At 38.2% G+C, this 13,982-nt stretch overlaps 1 protein-coding gene across 10 annotated transcripts in view; it reads right to left on the reverse strand.

Annotated features, from left to right (window-relative positions):
• Positions 1–13,982, reverse strand: part of EPS15L1 (epidermal growth factor receptor pathway substrate 15 like 1) — a 43,822-nt gene that overhangs the window by 4,265 nt on the left and 25,575 nt on the right. For 9 of the 10 annotated variants that reach the window (XM_054182275.1, XM_054182274.1, XM_054182273.1 and 6 more), the window contains one exon: positions 3,923–4,128. The exons of the other annotated variant lie outside the window; for it this stretch is intronic. In XM_054182275.1, the coding sequence (XP_054038250.1) occupies positions 3,923–4,128 (206 nt within the window). The remainder of the gene's footprint in view (positions 1–3,922; positions 4,129–13,982) is intronic. 10 annotated transcript variants of the gene reach the window in all.

The following is a 13,982-nucleotide window of genomic DNA, read 5'->3' on the forward strand; positions in this document are numbered from 1 at the left end:
TGAAGTATGCAAAAGTTTGCTTGTTTTAACTTTTTGCACAAAATATTAAAATATTTTCTTGAAATCATAACAACTTAAAATATAATCTGTTACTGTTTAATTTTAGAATTCGCTGCAGAGGACGATGTTAACAGAAGCGCTCACGCAGCTGCATGCAAATGTTTGCATTATATCCCACTTCTAAAATTTGCTTTGTGCTGTCTTTTTTTGAACGTTCAGGAAAACATATTATTTGGTTTTTGGTTTGGGTTTTTTTTTGTTTGTTTGTTTTTTAAGAGAAAACTACATGGAATTTATAGTTTCAATTTCAGCTGAACGTATACTGCAAAAATTGCCGTGTGGTCCCCAACGCGGCACGGCTGAACACAGCGAAACCCGCCCTTGCCCCAGCTGCTCCGGCTGCGCCTTCCCAGGGAAGCTTCAAAGACTGAACCCAGCAGGAAATCCAAGTGCACGTGCCAGCCCCGCGCCCTGCTGCCCCTACACTCACTACCTGATGGCCCCCACCCTGCCTTCACCACCTGCACTGTATCTAGAATTCAGATTTTTTAAATAAATGCATCTATTTGAATTCTTTCAACCCAAGTCCAATTCTCATTTACTCATAATTTAGTTAAATTACGCCTTATCCATGTACTTCTGGATATTCACAATTCCTCATTTTATTTTGCTCAATATGATTTTTCAGATAATTTGATGCAAAAAAAAAAAAAGGGACTATTTTATAATTACTGTTCTTCAAACAATACCTCTGCTGTCATTGCTATCAAACTTTAGATGAGGATCTTTGCATTTGATATTATTAAATACAACGACAGTGCCACACATTTTCTGATGTTTTACTTTTATAATGAAGAAAACTCACTATCATTACTCAATTAAATATCATCTGACAGGTAAGATTTAAAAGCTCACTAAGACTTCAAATAGATGTTTTTTTTCAAGATACAATAAGGACCGACTCAAAGGGAAGTAGGACTTCTCCACTGATTCCAAGAATTCAAAAAGATCATATAGGCGGGATGGAGAATAACAGTTACTATTTTCAGAAATACAACAAGCTTTGGTCAAACCCTGTGGGGTGGGTTTTTCTTTTTTTTTTTTTTTTTTAATGTCGAGAGAACAGTTTTAACTTATATAGCTTACATCTTAGGATAAGTCTTCCAAAGCTTATGAGAGTCCCAATTACGACTTGTTTATGGAACACAAGTTATATTTTTGTGGTTAGAAGTGCTGGTTAAAAAACAAAGTAAAAAGTAGGCAAGTGATTCATTGGAAACAGATCTGGATGCGCCTCATTACCAATGGTTAGCATAAAGGAAAATTTTCAGGAGCACAGGAGACAGAGAAATAGCAGTTCATTAATGCCACTGGCTCTTGCAGACTGTCTATAAGAAGGTAATGTAACTGAATTACAAGTCATTTAACACAATAACAGCTTCTTTGCATATGTCCGGGTTTCAAGACATCTATAAATATGTATCACATATCTGTCAATTCTTGAAAAACCACTTTTTTTTTTTTCTTTTTCAGAAGTACAGTTAGACCCAAGGCATAAATGAGGAAAACAGCAGCCAGCAGCCAAACTTATCAAATACACAAAAAGCTACACTGACTTGCATTTATTGAATTACCAGCTTATATTAAGAGAATAATTTTAGTTTAGTTCTAAGTGCTCTATTTCTTGGAAATTTAAATGCTTTCTGTTGGCAGAAAGATTGCTTTCCTTGTTGTTCCGTAAACTGAAGCTGGAACCTCGAAATACCTGAAACCTGAGCTACCAAAAGACTTTGTTTTGGTCCAAAGAGTTACATTTAATGCCAGTGGAAAAGCTAAGAACACAATGAGAATATACTTAAAACTCTGGGTGCATGAATTTGCCAGTCTCTCCAAAAAAAAAAGCCAAATTTTCTAGAGTGCTACTAAAACCCAGTGAAGGTTCTCATGTTACTTCTTTGCAACAGCAAAGAATTCCAATCAAAAAATCAGGTTATTCAATTATTCAAACGTAAATGATTCTACGATTCTGTTCTGAGATTCCACGGACTCAAACTACGTGTCAGAAAACCTTCCGGAAGCAAAATTGCTTTTCATTTCCATTATGAGCAGAGTTTTCCAGACATTAGGCAAAGACAAGCGCAATATTCTTGCTGATTACGAGGTAACTTGTACCCTTAGGACTTCATCCAGAAGGGTTAGGAATTATCATGTGTAGCAATACAATTGTGGTACAGGCACGCAAAATATAAATATTGAAAAGAAGAGGGATGAAGTCTCTTTTCTTTTCAGTCAAATCCAGTTAACGCTTTTTTTTCCCTTACAGCAATAGAAAGTAATTCATGAAACCAATTAAAAATTAATTTCATTGGATGAAGTGCCACCTAGCAGCAATCAGAATTGGCTACTGCTCAAGATACAGTTTTTCTTACTTTATCCTTATCTTCTAAAGTTAATCTCATCTCCTGAAAACCTGAAGGCACGGCAAATTGCCCACTAGAGCACCCACTGGGATGGGCAGCAGAGATTTTGGTTAATCACCTGGTACAACCACTCAGTGTAAGCCACACTTTTAAGAAATGCAGTCTGTAAAGCAAGACGACAATAGCTGGGTACCACTCAGTCCGCTCCGTTACTTGTCTTTCATTCATGGAAGAAATTAGATGTTCAAGAAATTTCAGATAAAGCAAGTTTTGCGTCTTATTTTTATTAAGAATGTCACCATTTTGTATACAATCACAGAATTTAACTGTGCAAATTCAACAGGCTAGTACTAACTGTGGTAAAGCATACATCAGATCTCAAACTTTGACGTCTTCAGGATCATAGATAAATTAAAGCACTGAGGCCAGCTACGAGTATGCACAGATGACCTCAACTAACAATATCAAATAGGAAAGTGATACACATTTACTATTAACTAGGGGAAAAAAACCAGTAAAAATAAGCAACCTGAAAGATTTGGCTTAAAGTTCTCCCTTTGCTGAACACTGAACTGTGTCCACCAGAGTTAAGTAGCAGATTAAGTTGGCAATTTTACTGCATGGCAACGTGACAGAACAAAAACACATGAAAGGAGGAAGAAGCCTGGGGCGGTGGATGGAACAGATTTCTATCTACTCATGGAAGCAGCAAGAACCACACTACTACTACATTTACAACGATTTCCAACTCAGTAACGTACCTGCCAGCACTAAAAACAAAGCCGGGCTTTTAGAAACCCTGATATTTTATACTGAAGGGGTACTTGGCTTTGCTTTCAAACCTTCTGATACTGTCTTTTGGAGTGCAGGATGGATGTTTCTATATTGGTTCTACAAGACACTTTTGTTTTCTTTGTCTAACAAGGGCTTTTCTACAATGTCAGTAACTGAAACAAAATTCAACAGCTAAATTTTCAACCTCTGCCTCGTGTAAGTATCTTTACGACCACATTCCATTGTATACAGCAAACATTGTGACAGGATTGTCAGCACTTTTTTCACAAACAATTACAAATACTTTATGGAATCTTTCCCTTTAAGGACTTGCTTGTCAGGATATGGTGAAATTGCTATAGAAATGTTTTCAACAATTGTTTTGGAATCTTTACATCGTTGGCTCCCAAAAATCAGTTTACAAAATAGCCTCCATGCAACAAAAACAATACACAGATTCGGCTACAGAGAATTTGTGAGTAAAGGCACACTGTACTAAAAGAATTTAAATGCAAGTAAACCCTTTAAAATTTAGTATGAAACTTCTTTTTTATTGAAATAATGCCTTTTTATTACAGAAATATTAATACAAAAACAATGAGGACAGCATGAAGGTACTAGGAGACAGAAGCCAGTGAAGAGTAGGTCTGCAGTTAAACCAAAACCCCAACAGATTGCTGCAAGCAGAGCAGAAAGTGGTTTGCTCAGAGACAATGAACTTAACTTACAGAGCTGAAGTCTGCAAACCCCAAGGAAGAGTCTTTAGAAGTTTTACTTGAAGAGGAGGGAGCAAATGGATCTTTTCCACTAAATGGGTCCCCAAACCCCTTTTTACTTTGAAACGGGTCACTGCTGTCAGCCCCAAACGGCTGGAATGGATCATGGGGCTTGGGAAAATCTGAAGACCCCAGGTGGCTTACAGGAGTACTTTTACCTGGAAAGTTTAGGAAAAAAAAAAAAAAAAAAAAAAAAACAAACACAAAAGGAGAAAAAGAGAAGTTACTTACCATGGACAATGCAACCCCCTTACACAGGAAACTGTGCTGATACACTTTAGCATCATCCATTCCTCCTGGGGTGGCTTAAAATTGTACTGTAATTGTACTCATTTCTCAATGCAAATAATCTCAAACAGTTGTTTTATTTAAATGGATTTATCATCTTACTTATACATACCGCGATATTAATACCACCAAGATTTTACATGCTAAAACCCAACATAAAGGCATTAGATCAGAAGAATTTGACCAGCACAACTTTACCTCATTTTCCAGGATTAGAGATATTTCAAGTTTAAGTTTGGAATCATATAAAAGACAAAATAATTAAAAACGCATATTGCTAAAGATAAATAATTAAGCATGTTAAATAGAGTTAAGCAGCCCCTTATCTGTGACTCTACAGAATGCATGCATTCTGGGTGGTTTTGCGGGACTTGTTTGTCCTTCTACCATCGCGTGTACAAGGGAAGAGAGCCATTAAGAGATCGCCTTGTTCCGGGTGCTTGCCGTGCAACCCGCCTCTTGTAGGTGACTGCTGCTGCCTATAATCCACCCCAACAACAAATGAAATCACAGGAACTATTGCGTACGCTCATAAATAATGGCTGTATGTTTTATTTGTTGCAATTGGCACCTCAATTTTTAATTCCCCTTGCAAAAAGTACTATTTTGTTAAGTCAAATAACTAAACAGATAAACGTAATTTCTTTTTCTCTTAAAAAAAAAAAAAAAATAAATTGCTCCTGACAGGTACACAATCTAACCTCCAGGGAAAATAACTCCTTGGATGAACAATCCTGATTATAATGTGTAACTGACAAACAATAAGGGAAAATCTAGAAACATTTTTAAAAGAAACAAAAAATTTAGAACTTCCTGCATAAGAACGTGAATTACATACATTATTTGCATTAATAAAGCTATCTTTTTTGAAACGTCCAGTTCTTCAAACTGTAATTTAATATAGGAATCTTATAATTTATTCATATCAGGATACACATACTGGGAAAGCAGAGAGAAATGGTGCTGAAACCCCAAATTTCAGAGCACGTTCTTGGCATATCTGAGACATAACCTGGTAGCTTTTAAGAAGGTGCTTCAGTAGTTGCCCATGAACTTTATGATATTTGCTCAAAGCTGTGGAAATCCTCCTTTGTCTAAGAAAAGCGAAGATCAGCAAACTTGCACTAAGTAAATAAGCAGCAGCAAGAATGCCAGGCTCGGGTTTCAGACAAAACACGGGGACCACTTGCAGGCACCGTGCTTCAAGGAAAATGGGGAGCAGGAAATCCCAGAGCTGAACACGTAGACAGCAAGACGTAGAAAACACGACACATGCAGTAGGAGATGTAACTGGGTTTGTTCACTCTTAAAGAGTATTCAAAGGGAACGTGATCACAGCCCTGCAGGCACATCTTCCACCAAGAAAAAGGCTAACAGATTTAGATTCCACCAAGAGAGATTTACATCAGACAATCCGTAACATTTTTAACAGTTAAGAATACTCGAGACTGCCTAGGGAACTTGGGAGTTCCCTAGACATCAATCACCACGTCCAGGAGGTCTGAGAAATGGTTTCTAGAACTCACACTGGTTTAGCTGCTGTGAAGCTGGAGGATAAATGAGATCTCTTAACGTTCACTCCAATGCTATTTTTCATGGTACAGTAAGTGCTCCATCCTGGTTAACAGATGTGGCAAGGAGAGACGGACACCCATATTGGCAACCATGTGTGGGACTTCTAAAGCCAGGCACATCAGCCCAGTGATTTGTCCTTCGTGGAAGGAAGCGACAGAATATACAGGAAATACCAGCAGCATTTGCTCTCCCCACAGGCATGGACCCTCCTTCACCAGTTCCAAACCGCTTTTCCTATCAACGGAGGCCATGTTTTGTTCTCTGAAACGGAGTGTGGCGCCTACATCCCACACATCACCACGGCCTTCAGGAGATCTCGCCTTCAGTCACAGCTATGCAGCGTTAGGGGACTAAGCAAACTGCGTCAGAGATGAGTAACTCAGCATTTTCTATGTAATTGTCCAGATAAAAGAGCAAATTAAATTATTTTAAATTACAAAGAGAATTAAAGTATCTATAGTTCTAATTTAAGGCCAAGGCAAAACAAGAGCCCTCTACACCTTCTTCTCCTTCCTCTATTGCCAGTTACTAGCAAGTAAATCCCCCCTGGTGCCCCTTCACCCTATATTGCCCCAAACCAATTTTGATTGATAGAGGCAAAATTGACCCATTTTAAGCTGCCCTTTTCTTAGGTTAAATCTTCCGTTGACGAAACCACTTTGTGGAATTGGCGACTGTTAATACAAACGCAGAGTTTGCAACGGATTTGCTCAGCAAACCTGTTTTTTTTTTCTAGGTGGCCTGTTTAATGTTTTCACACGAAGCCCCTAGTGGTTTCGGAACGTACACAAAGAGCATCGGGGTTTCTTGTGCTTCATCTTCACAGCAGATTACAAAGAATCACTTTACTGCAGAGGAAATGTCACCATGAATATTAAAGTTAGTGCTAATAATATTGAAAATTTTGATTTTTATGTTGTAAGTGCCATTTTCATCAGTTTTTGTATGTTAAAGAATAGAACAGGGATTTAATTTCGTTATTTTGAAGAAAAGGTGAAAGAGGGTGACCTTTCTAAAATCAGGTTTATTTTTTGCAGAGCAATTTTAAGGGCAGTGCCCACGCTGAATACGCCAATCCTGGCACTCACGATAGAGTCCTCCTTCACTGTACCTTGTACGTTGCTTATAGTTTGTTTTATCCTGCCACACTCAGCAAACACGGTTTTGAGGTCTGGTAGAAGTTTATTTCTTTCAGTTAGACGTCCAAAGTTACTCATTTATCGGCCACAAATTAGTAATAACACCATCAGAATTACCTTTCTGACATCCTTGCTGGCTTACACCAAGTGTGAATCTCCCAGTGCAGTAAGTGCATACTTAAGTACACAAAGATTTTTGTATTCCCACATTTAGTGTGTCAAGGATGTGAAAATACAGTATTTCTATAAAAAAAGCAAAAATACCTAAACCACATTAAAAAGCCACCAACTGAACTGAAGGTAAAATCGTAATATTGCAAGCTATGCACTTAATAGTAACTGCAATTGCATTAATCTTATATTCACTGGAAAATGGTACGTTTTTACATGATACTGCTCATCGTTTTTGAGGTATGGCAGTACGAAAGTGCAGGCAAACAATTGTAACCCTTACTTATTTGATTTTTCTGCTAATAGTTTCAGGGGAAAAAAGTTCAGAAAAAAGCAAAACAGGTCCTATTCTGAAACCACAGCAGTTTCAGCAGTTACCCAAGTGGTGCACCCAAACCACACCGAGGACTCACTTCAGCAAAAAGAGATGATGAACAAAATGGTTTACCACAGCAAATGCTGTTAACTTATAGTGAACTCCACCCATACGAAGGCTTTATCTAATTTCATACCCCACAGCAAACTTCAGGCTTGAGATCTACAGTTCAAGACAAATATAATCTCACTGCTAAAACACAATTATAAAATTTGTCTGACTGAATTACAAGATATTGACAACGAAACAATGAAGTGAAACGCTGATAGTTTTCTCGATGTTGCAACGATGGTCCTAACTTTCTGCTTAGGAGAGGCCCTTCCTGACCGAGGAGAAGCAGCTCGTTTCCATGTGTTTGAAGACTGGGCTCTGCAGGCTGATGGGCAAACAGGGCACAGTTGAGATGACACGACTTTAAACTTTCACTAAACAAACACTCCTTTCCAGGAAACTTTCTAAAGTGAAAAACACTTCAAGAAGTCAGAGAGATGCTACATAGGATAAGCAGTGATAGGGTGAGTTAAGTCCATACCTGCGATTATATTTCAACATAAAGTGCCAGGGCTCCTACCACTCACAGCTCTTATAAACCAGAGGAAGTGTTACTCCAGAAATCTTTGGAGACTGTGCAGTATGTGAGGTGCCTCCCGGCACACCTCTCCCTTGGCCCTTTACCAAATTTAGGTATTATTCCTAACTTACTCAGCAAGTTGTTCACCATCCTGTTAAATTATCCAGCTCTTCCAGTGGTGCAGAATAAGGCTTTCATGAACTGTGGACTTTAGGAACTTACAGAAAAATTATTACTAGTTTTCAAAATATGGTTGAAGTTTAGTTAAATTAAAACCAGTTTTCTACAGAATACTCAAAGGTATTTGTCCTCAACAGGGGCTATTTCTGCACTGTATTTCAAACATAACTGTTTAGCGATAAAGCTCTGCACAAAATCACAATATATACTTTTAGTAACAGAAGGAAGAATTTTTCCTATGCAAAAAAGCCCTCAAAACTATTTTTGCTTAGTATTTGCAAAATGTGCACTGTGAGCCAGCCTGTAACTCTGAAAACCTTAGCTTAAGAGAAATATTCTGAAAACTATGAACCTCTTGAAAGGTGAGGTTAGAGAAATCGTTATACATTCAGCCTAACAATCCGTTCTGAAACAGATTCTGAACAGCCTCTTTCAACAATCGGTACTGAAATATCTTTGCTGTGAGAGATCAGCACAAACAACAGAATCAGAGCGTGAATGGAATTTTTAGTTTGTGGCTGGGCAGGTGCTCCACCCATGAGTCATTTATCCTCCTCAGCAAGGGATGCCTGTGTTCTAATGCAACTGTCAGGGCTTCTAGAAGGCATGAAAAATAAAAAAAAAGCTTTCCTGTCAGTCACCAACTTTGAGGCTAAATTTTTCACTCTCGGCTGCAGATGAGGAAAAAAATATAAAGGTAAACAGGCACTGCGCTACTTGTGAATAACCCCGGGTACCCAAGAAGCTCTAAGGAAACAGGTGTGTGGTACCACTCCGAAATAAACATCACCCTCCTGTACTCCTGTGATCACGCAAAGAATAAAGAACAGAACGCTACACTCTCCTCTAGACCAAATGATTGATCCCCACCACTCCAGCACTTGAATATGCTCATATAAATAAATGCAAGGGAATTATTTTATATTTTTTTCCCCCGCTTGCTTAATATAATTCTTTCTTTTGTTCATAACTCCTGATTACATCTATTACACCTAACATGGCTTCTTTCTTCTTAAAATTATCTTACTAAATACATAGAATAAATTTCTGTGCAAATTCATATCCTGGGGGTGTTGTACATGGTTCGGGTCAAAAAGAATGGCCACAAAACCATGGTGTGTTTAAACACGAAGTATTCACAAGACATAATTTTCTTTAAATACATGAAATCAGTAAATGCACAGAAAGCACAATTCTGTTTGGCTGTTTTAAGTAAGATACTGAGCAAACTGTCAAGTCCTAATTTTCATCTAATTAAGACACTGAAGACAAAGTACAGGCAAACACTATTATCGAAAAAACATTTCTATGTCCAACTCAAAAAGCAGCAAAGACCTATCTATGCTCTTTTTTCCTGACAATTGTCAATACAAGGTCAATGTGAACTGACAGTGCTCCTGTACTGCTTTATAGCTGAAAAATAAGTCTAAAATGGTAAAAAACAGTCAAACCATAAAATGCCTTAAATTTAGAGAAGTGACACATATGAAAAAGAACTATATTTATCATTGACATAAAGGAGGAGGAAGCATCAAATACAAAGGAAGACAGCAGCAGAACAGGGCTGTACAAACATCGCCCTTCTGATCTGAGCAAGCAGAGTGGTGGCTGGCAGCATCAGGCATCTGGTTATGCACAGCAGTAATAAGAGGCACCTAAAATGGTTCACGGGGTGCAAAAAACGTCCCATAGAGTGAATCCAGCTCAAAAGCTTGCAGTTAGACATTGCTGGTCCAGGTAAGCCCGGAATGTGTGTGCACACCCCACCTGGGTACCCACTCACTCAGACTCTGATGGCAAACAGCCTTCAGAACATTTTATTTCAGTATATATTCTTAATTATGAGCACTTAGCGGGAAAATCTGTCTTAAATTTACCTTCCAAGGTGCACACGCCATATGAACAGAATGGAAAGCTGCTCTGTGAGCTGGCTGTTAATGTTTCTTGCTCTTCTAGCTTCTTTGGAGCTGACAACAATCTTCTCCAGCCACCACACTTGTGAGAAAAGGGCAAAGCATCCTCACCCCAAACTAGGGAATTATTACTTCTGTAGATGATGGATTAAAACACGCATCACAGCTAAAGAGTTTTCAGATCAGTTCAATAAAATATTAAGATCCTGAAGATCTTAATAGATCTTAAAGCCTGTGAGAATGAATCGAAGTTCTTAACTCAAACACAGATGTGTTAACCACTAACCTCTGAAATGACAATTTATAAATTCAGTTGCCAGCATACATCAGAGCTACAAAGAATAAATGGATCAAAAACCAAAGGGAAAGTTCTCTGACAAACTCAGTGTGCAGTCTAGCATAATAATTTCACAATATAATTTATTTTAATACCTGTACTTCAAATAGCAGCTAAGTAAATCCACTGATTCTTGTCTCACATGGGATGAATTCAATACGTAGTCCTTTGAATTCCAAGTTACAAGATATTTTTCTGCTATTTACGTATTGGCATCCCAAAGAAAAAAAATGAATTTTTAAGAGTACATTAGCATTGAAGAAGTTCACTATTAATACAATATCCACCACCTCCATTAGTCACTAGTACACAATATGTTTAATATAAATTATGACATTTACACAGGCTAAAAAAGCTAGTGAGATAAAAATAATTGGTTTTATTAAATAATCACTGCAAGAAGAAAGCACACTGAAATTGGAAAGTACATTTTCTTTCTGCGTTTTTAGGACTTTTATATTCTTTCAAGGTTAAAAAGGTCAAAACCACTGTAAGCAAGCAATAAAAATTTAGAAGAGGTTGAAGGTTACACACTGGTTAGTGGTGAAGGTTCTTCCACTAATATCACTGGTTAACAGTACTGTTATAACCGCAATGTGGAATGCATGGTGCTGCATTTAAAGGAAGTGGTAAGGGTGGGGCAAAAGCAGTAGGTCCCACGATCAAAGCACTAGAGCATTGAATTTTACTTATAACCCAATCACTGACACCCACACAGCAACTTCCTGTACTTTAAAAAAAAAAAAAAAAAAAAAAAAGAAAAAAAAATCTGTTTCTCTCTTTTTGTAATCAACAACTTTTACCTAGAAACTAGTTAGCGGTGAACTCTGACTGATTTCCATCTGCAGCTCACGGCAGAAAACATAATTGTTAGTCTGTGAGAACCTACAAAAAACATTTTAACTGACAGGTTTCAGTGTATCGGTTCTTTCGGACTTTTTTTTATTCTTAATTACACAAAAGTCCCGCAAACCCCAAGAACTAGTGTAAGAAATATCAAGTGACCAGAAGCTTGGTAGTGCTAAACACTACAGGTAACAGACAATAAAACGTACTTATAAATCTACAAAACTTAGCTATGTTTTAGGACAACTTGAGAAAATAATTTGCACTGGAATTCAGATCCCTGTCACAGGTCACCTTTGCTTAAGTACGTCAATATACACTACTATTATTTTTGTTACTATAAGTAATTAATATTGTTGTGTTTTCTGTTTATCAAAGCCGATTAGGCAAAGCACAGGCCTGTTTATATCTGGATAGTTTTTTGTTGCTTTTTGAGCATTATTCAATAAATACAGAAAACCTTCCCCTTCTCTCCAAAGAAACCTTCAAGTTCTCCAGTACCACCTGGTGAACATCAAATTACTTCAGCCAAGTCCCGGGGGAGCTGTACGAAACCTAATGTCCACTAGGAACTTCACAACCACGAACGTATTCCTGCAGAGAAAGAACACGCACATACTCCCCGTGTGGATTTTTATTAGAACAGTCTAGTCAGAAGTGCTAAAGAGCTTTTTCTTAACTGACCTTCCTCAACCTAAAAAGAGAATCTTAAACCAGGTAAGGGAGAGAGATACTGATTTTTCAAATCTTTGCATGTAACAGATATGTTGGAGCTTTGATGTACACTGGTATCCAGGCTTGCTGCTTCTGAAACACCTTCTCCTCGTCATTCTCTACTTTATTCACTGATTTATTACCCTTCCTCCAATTCTCTTTAAAGATTCTGCACTTTACTTTTAAATAGTTATATTGAAAAAACACAACAGAGCATTTAATCAGAAAAAACAAACAAATGAAATTTCTCTTGGACCAAGCAAGGATCAGTTTAAGACTCTGTAACATCTAAAAGATCTTGAAAGACTTAGGTTCAAAAAGGGGTGAGAAAGAAGGAAAATGATTTAATGAAGGACAGAACACACGTAAGCCTGAGATTCAGCCTAGATACAATTTTAAGGAAATAACCTCATGATTGTCAGCCCCTCTCTTAACCTTCGTTTTCGAGAAGGGAAAGATACAGATCTCAAGGGTGTCTAATCCATGCCCCACAGCAAGTGCTTGCCTGTCCTTGCCAGATAGCAACAACCACAGGCAGCTCTGAACTGAAGTATCTGCTAACACAGTCAGCAGATCTGAAGGTCCAAGCTTTGGAAAAAAACAAACACCAACTAAACCCAACCAACCCAACCCAACCCACCAATCTCCACGTTACAAGCAGCCAGCAAACAGGCCCAGATTTGCAAGGTCAGACAACGATCGCCCACTGCAACCCTGCTGCGTCCAAAGCCGGCAGCAGCAGAACCATTCCCTGAAGCCTGGTATGAAGACTGTCTCCAGAGCCTTTATACGAGAGCAGCTCAGCTGAACTACACATTCCTTTTCCAGGTTTTTCCAGGTACATCTGAAGGCCTTTTGATCTGGCCTTCACTACACGGTAAGCAGAGGCTGTGCCTCAAGCGTTTCCCCAGCCCCATGCTCAGAGCCAAAGGTTTGCTCTGCCTTTGTTGTCATGAAGAAACGTGACCTGATGCACAACTCCTCATGCATCTGGGCAAAACGGACACATGGGCAAGATGGGAACTGGGGCACACGTTGGTCATACCCTGATTGCCCAGGACACCCTTGACGGATTGATCAGAGAATGCTTGCATGTCACACAACTCCTAAAAAAACCTGCAGATAGAAAAGCGCTGAACTGGGAACCATCCCCAGTGGATTTTGCTAGTTTCGCCTATCACAAACTACTTGAGAAATATGCAAAAATATTTATTAGTATTTTCTACCTGACTGTAGAGTGTTGAGGACAAGTAAAGCTTTATATTAGATCTTCACTGCACCTGTCTGACAAAATGAAGCACACCACACAAGTGCTTTTCAATATTAAAAATCCCCCCCAACAGAAGTAAGTTTTACTAAAAAGAATATGAAGTGGGAACAGAAAGGCAAACTACAGATTTGTCTGGTAATAACTAGCATTTATTCATCCTTCAGCAAGATCTTTATCACCTACTTGTTTTTTTAATTAAACAGACCAATGAGAAAGGTAAGAAACAACGGAAGTTTCTTGTCTGTTGTTTGTTTTCTGAGCAGCGTTCCCATTTCTAACACACACTTGTACACCCGTATCTCTCGCTAGAATCACACTATATTACTATATAATTTCTCATGCTTTAAGTAACCACTGAAGATTGCCTTAGTTGTGGAAGGAAGGGAGGAGTATAACTGCATAAGCACATGAGGCTCATTTGCTTTAAAAAAACCCTTGCTTTGTTTCCTCCTTAGTCTATTTTATCATAACAACATTTGCTTTTGGTAGAGCAGCGGAACCTTACAAATATTGTGTCTCCCAAGACGAGGGGAAGGTACACATTTAAACAAATTTTTTAAAAGACTGATTAAAGGCTGAGTGCACATGTCTAAATTCAAAACAAACTAAAGCTAAGCGTTCTCCAAAACTCC

Source organism: Rissa tridactyla, chromosome 22 (assembly GCF_028500815.1).
Source record: "Rissa tridactyla isolate bRisTri1 chromosome 22, bRisTri1.patW.cur.20221130, whole genome shotgun sequence".
NCBI classification, from domain to species: Eukaryota; Metazoa; Chordata; class Aves; order Charadriiformes; family Laridae; genus Rissa; species Rissa tridactyla.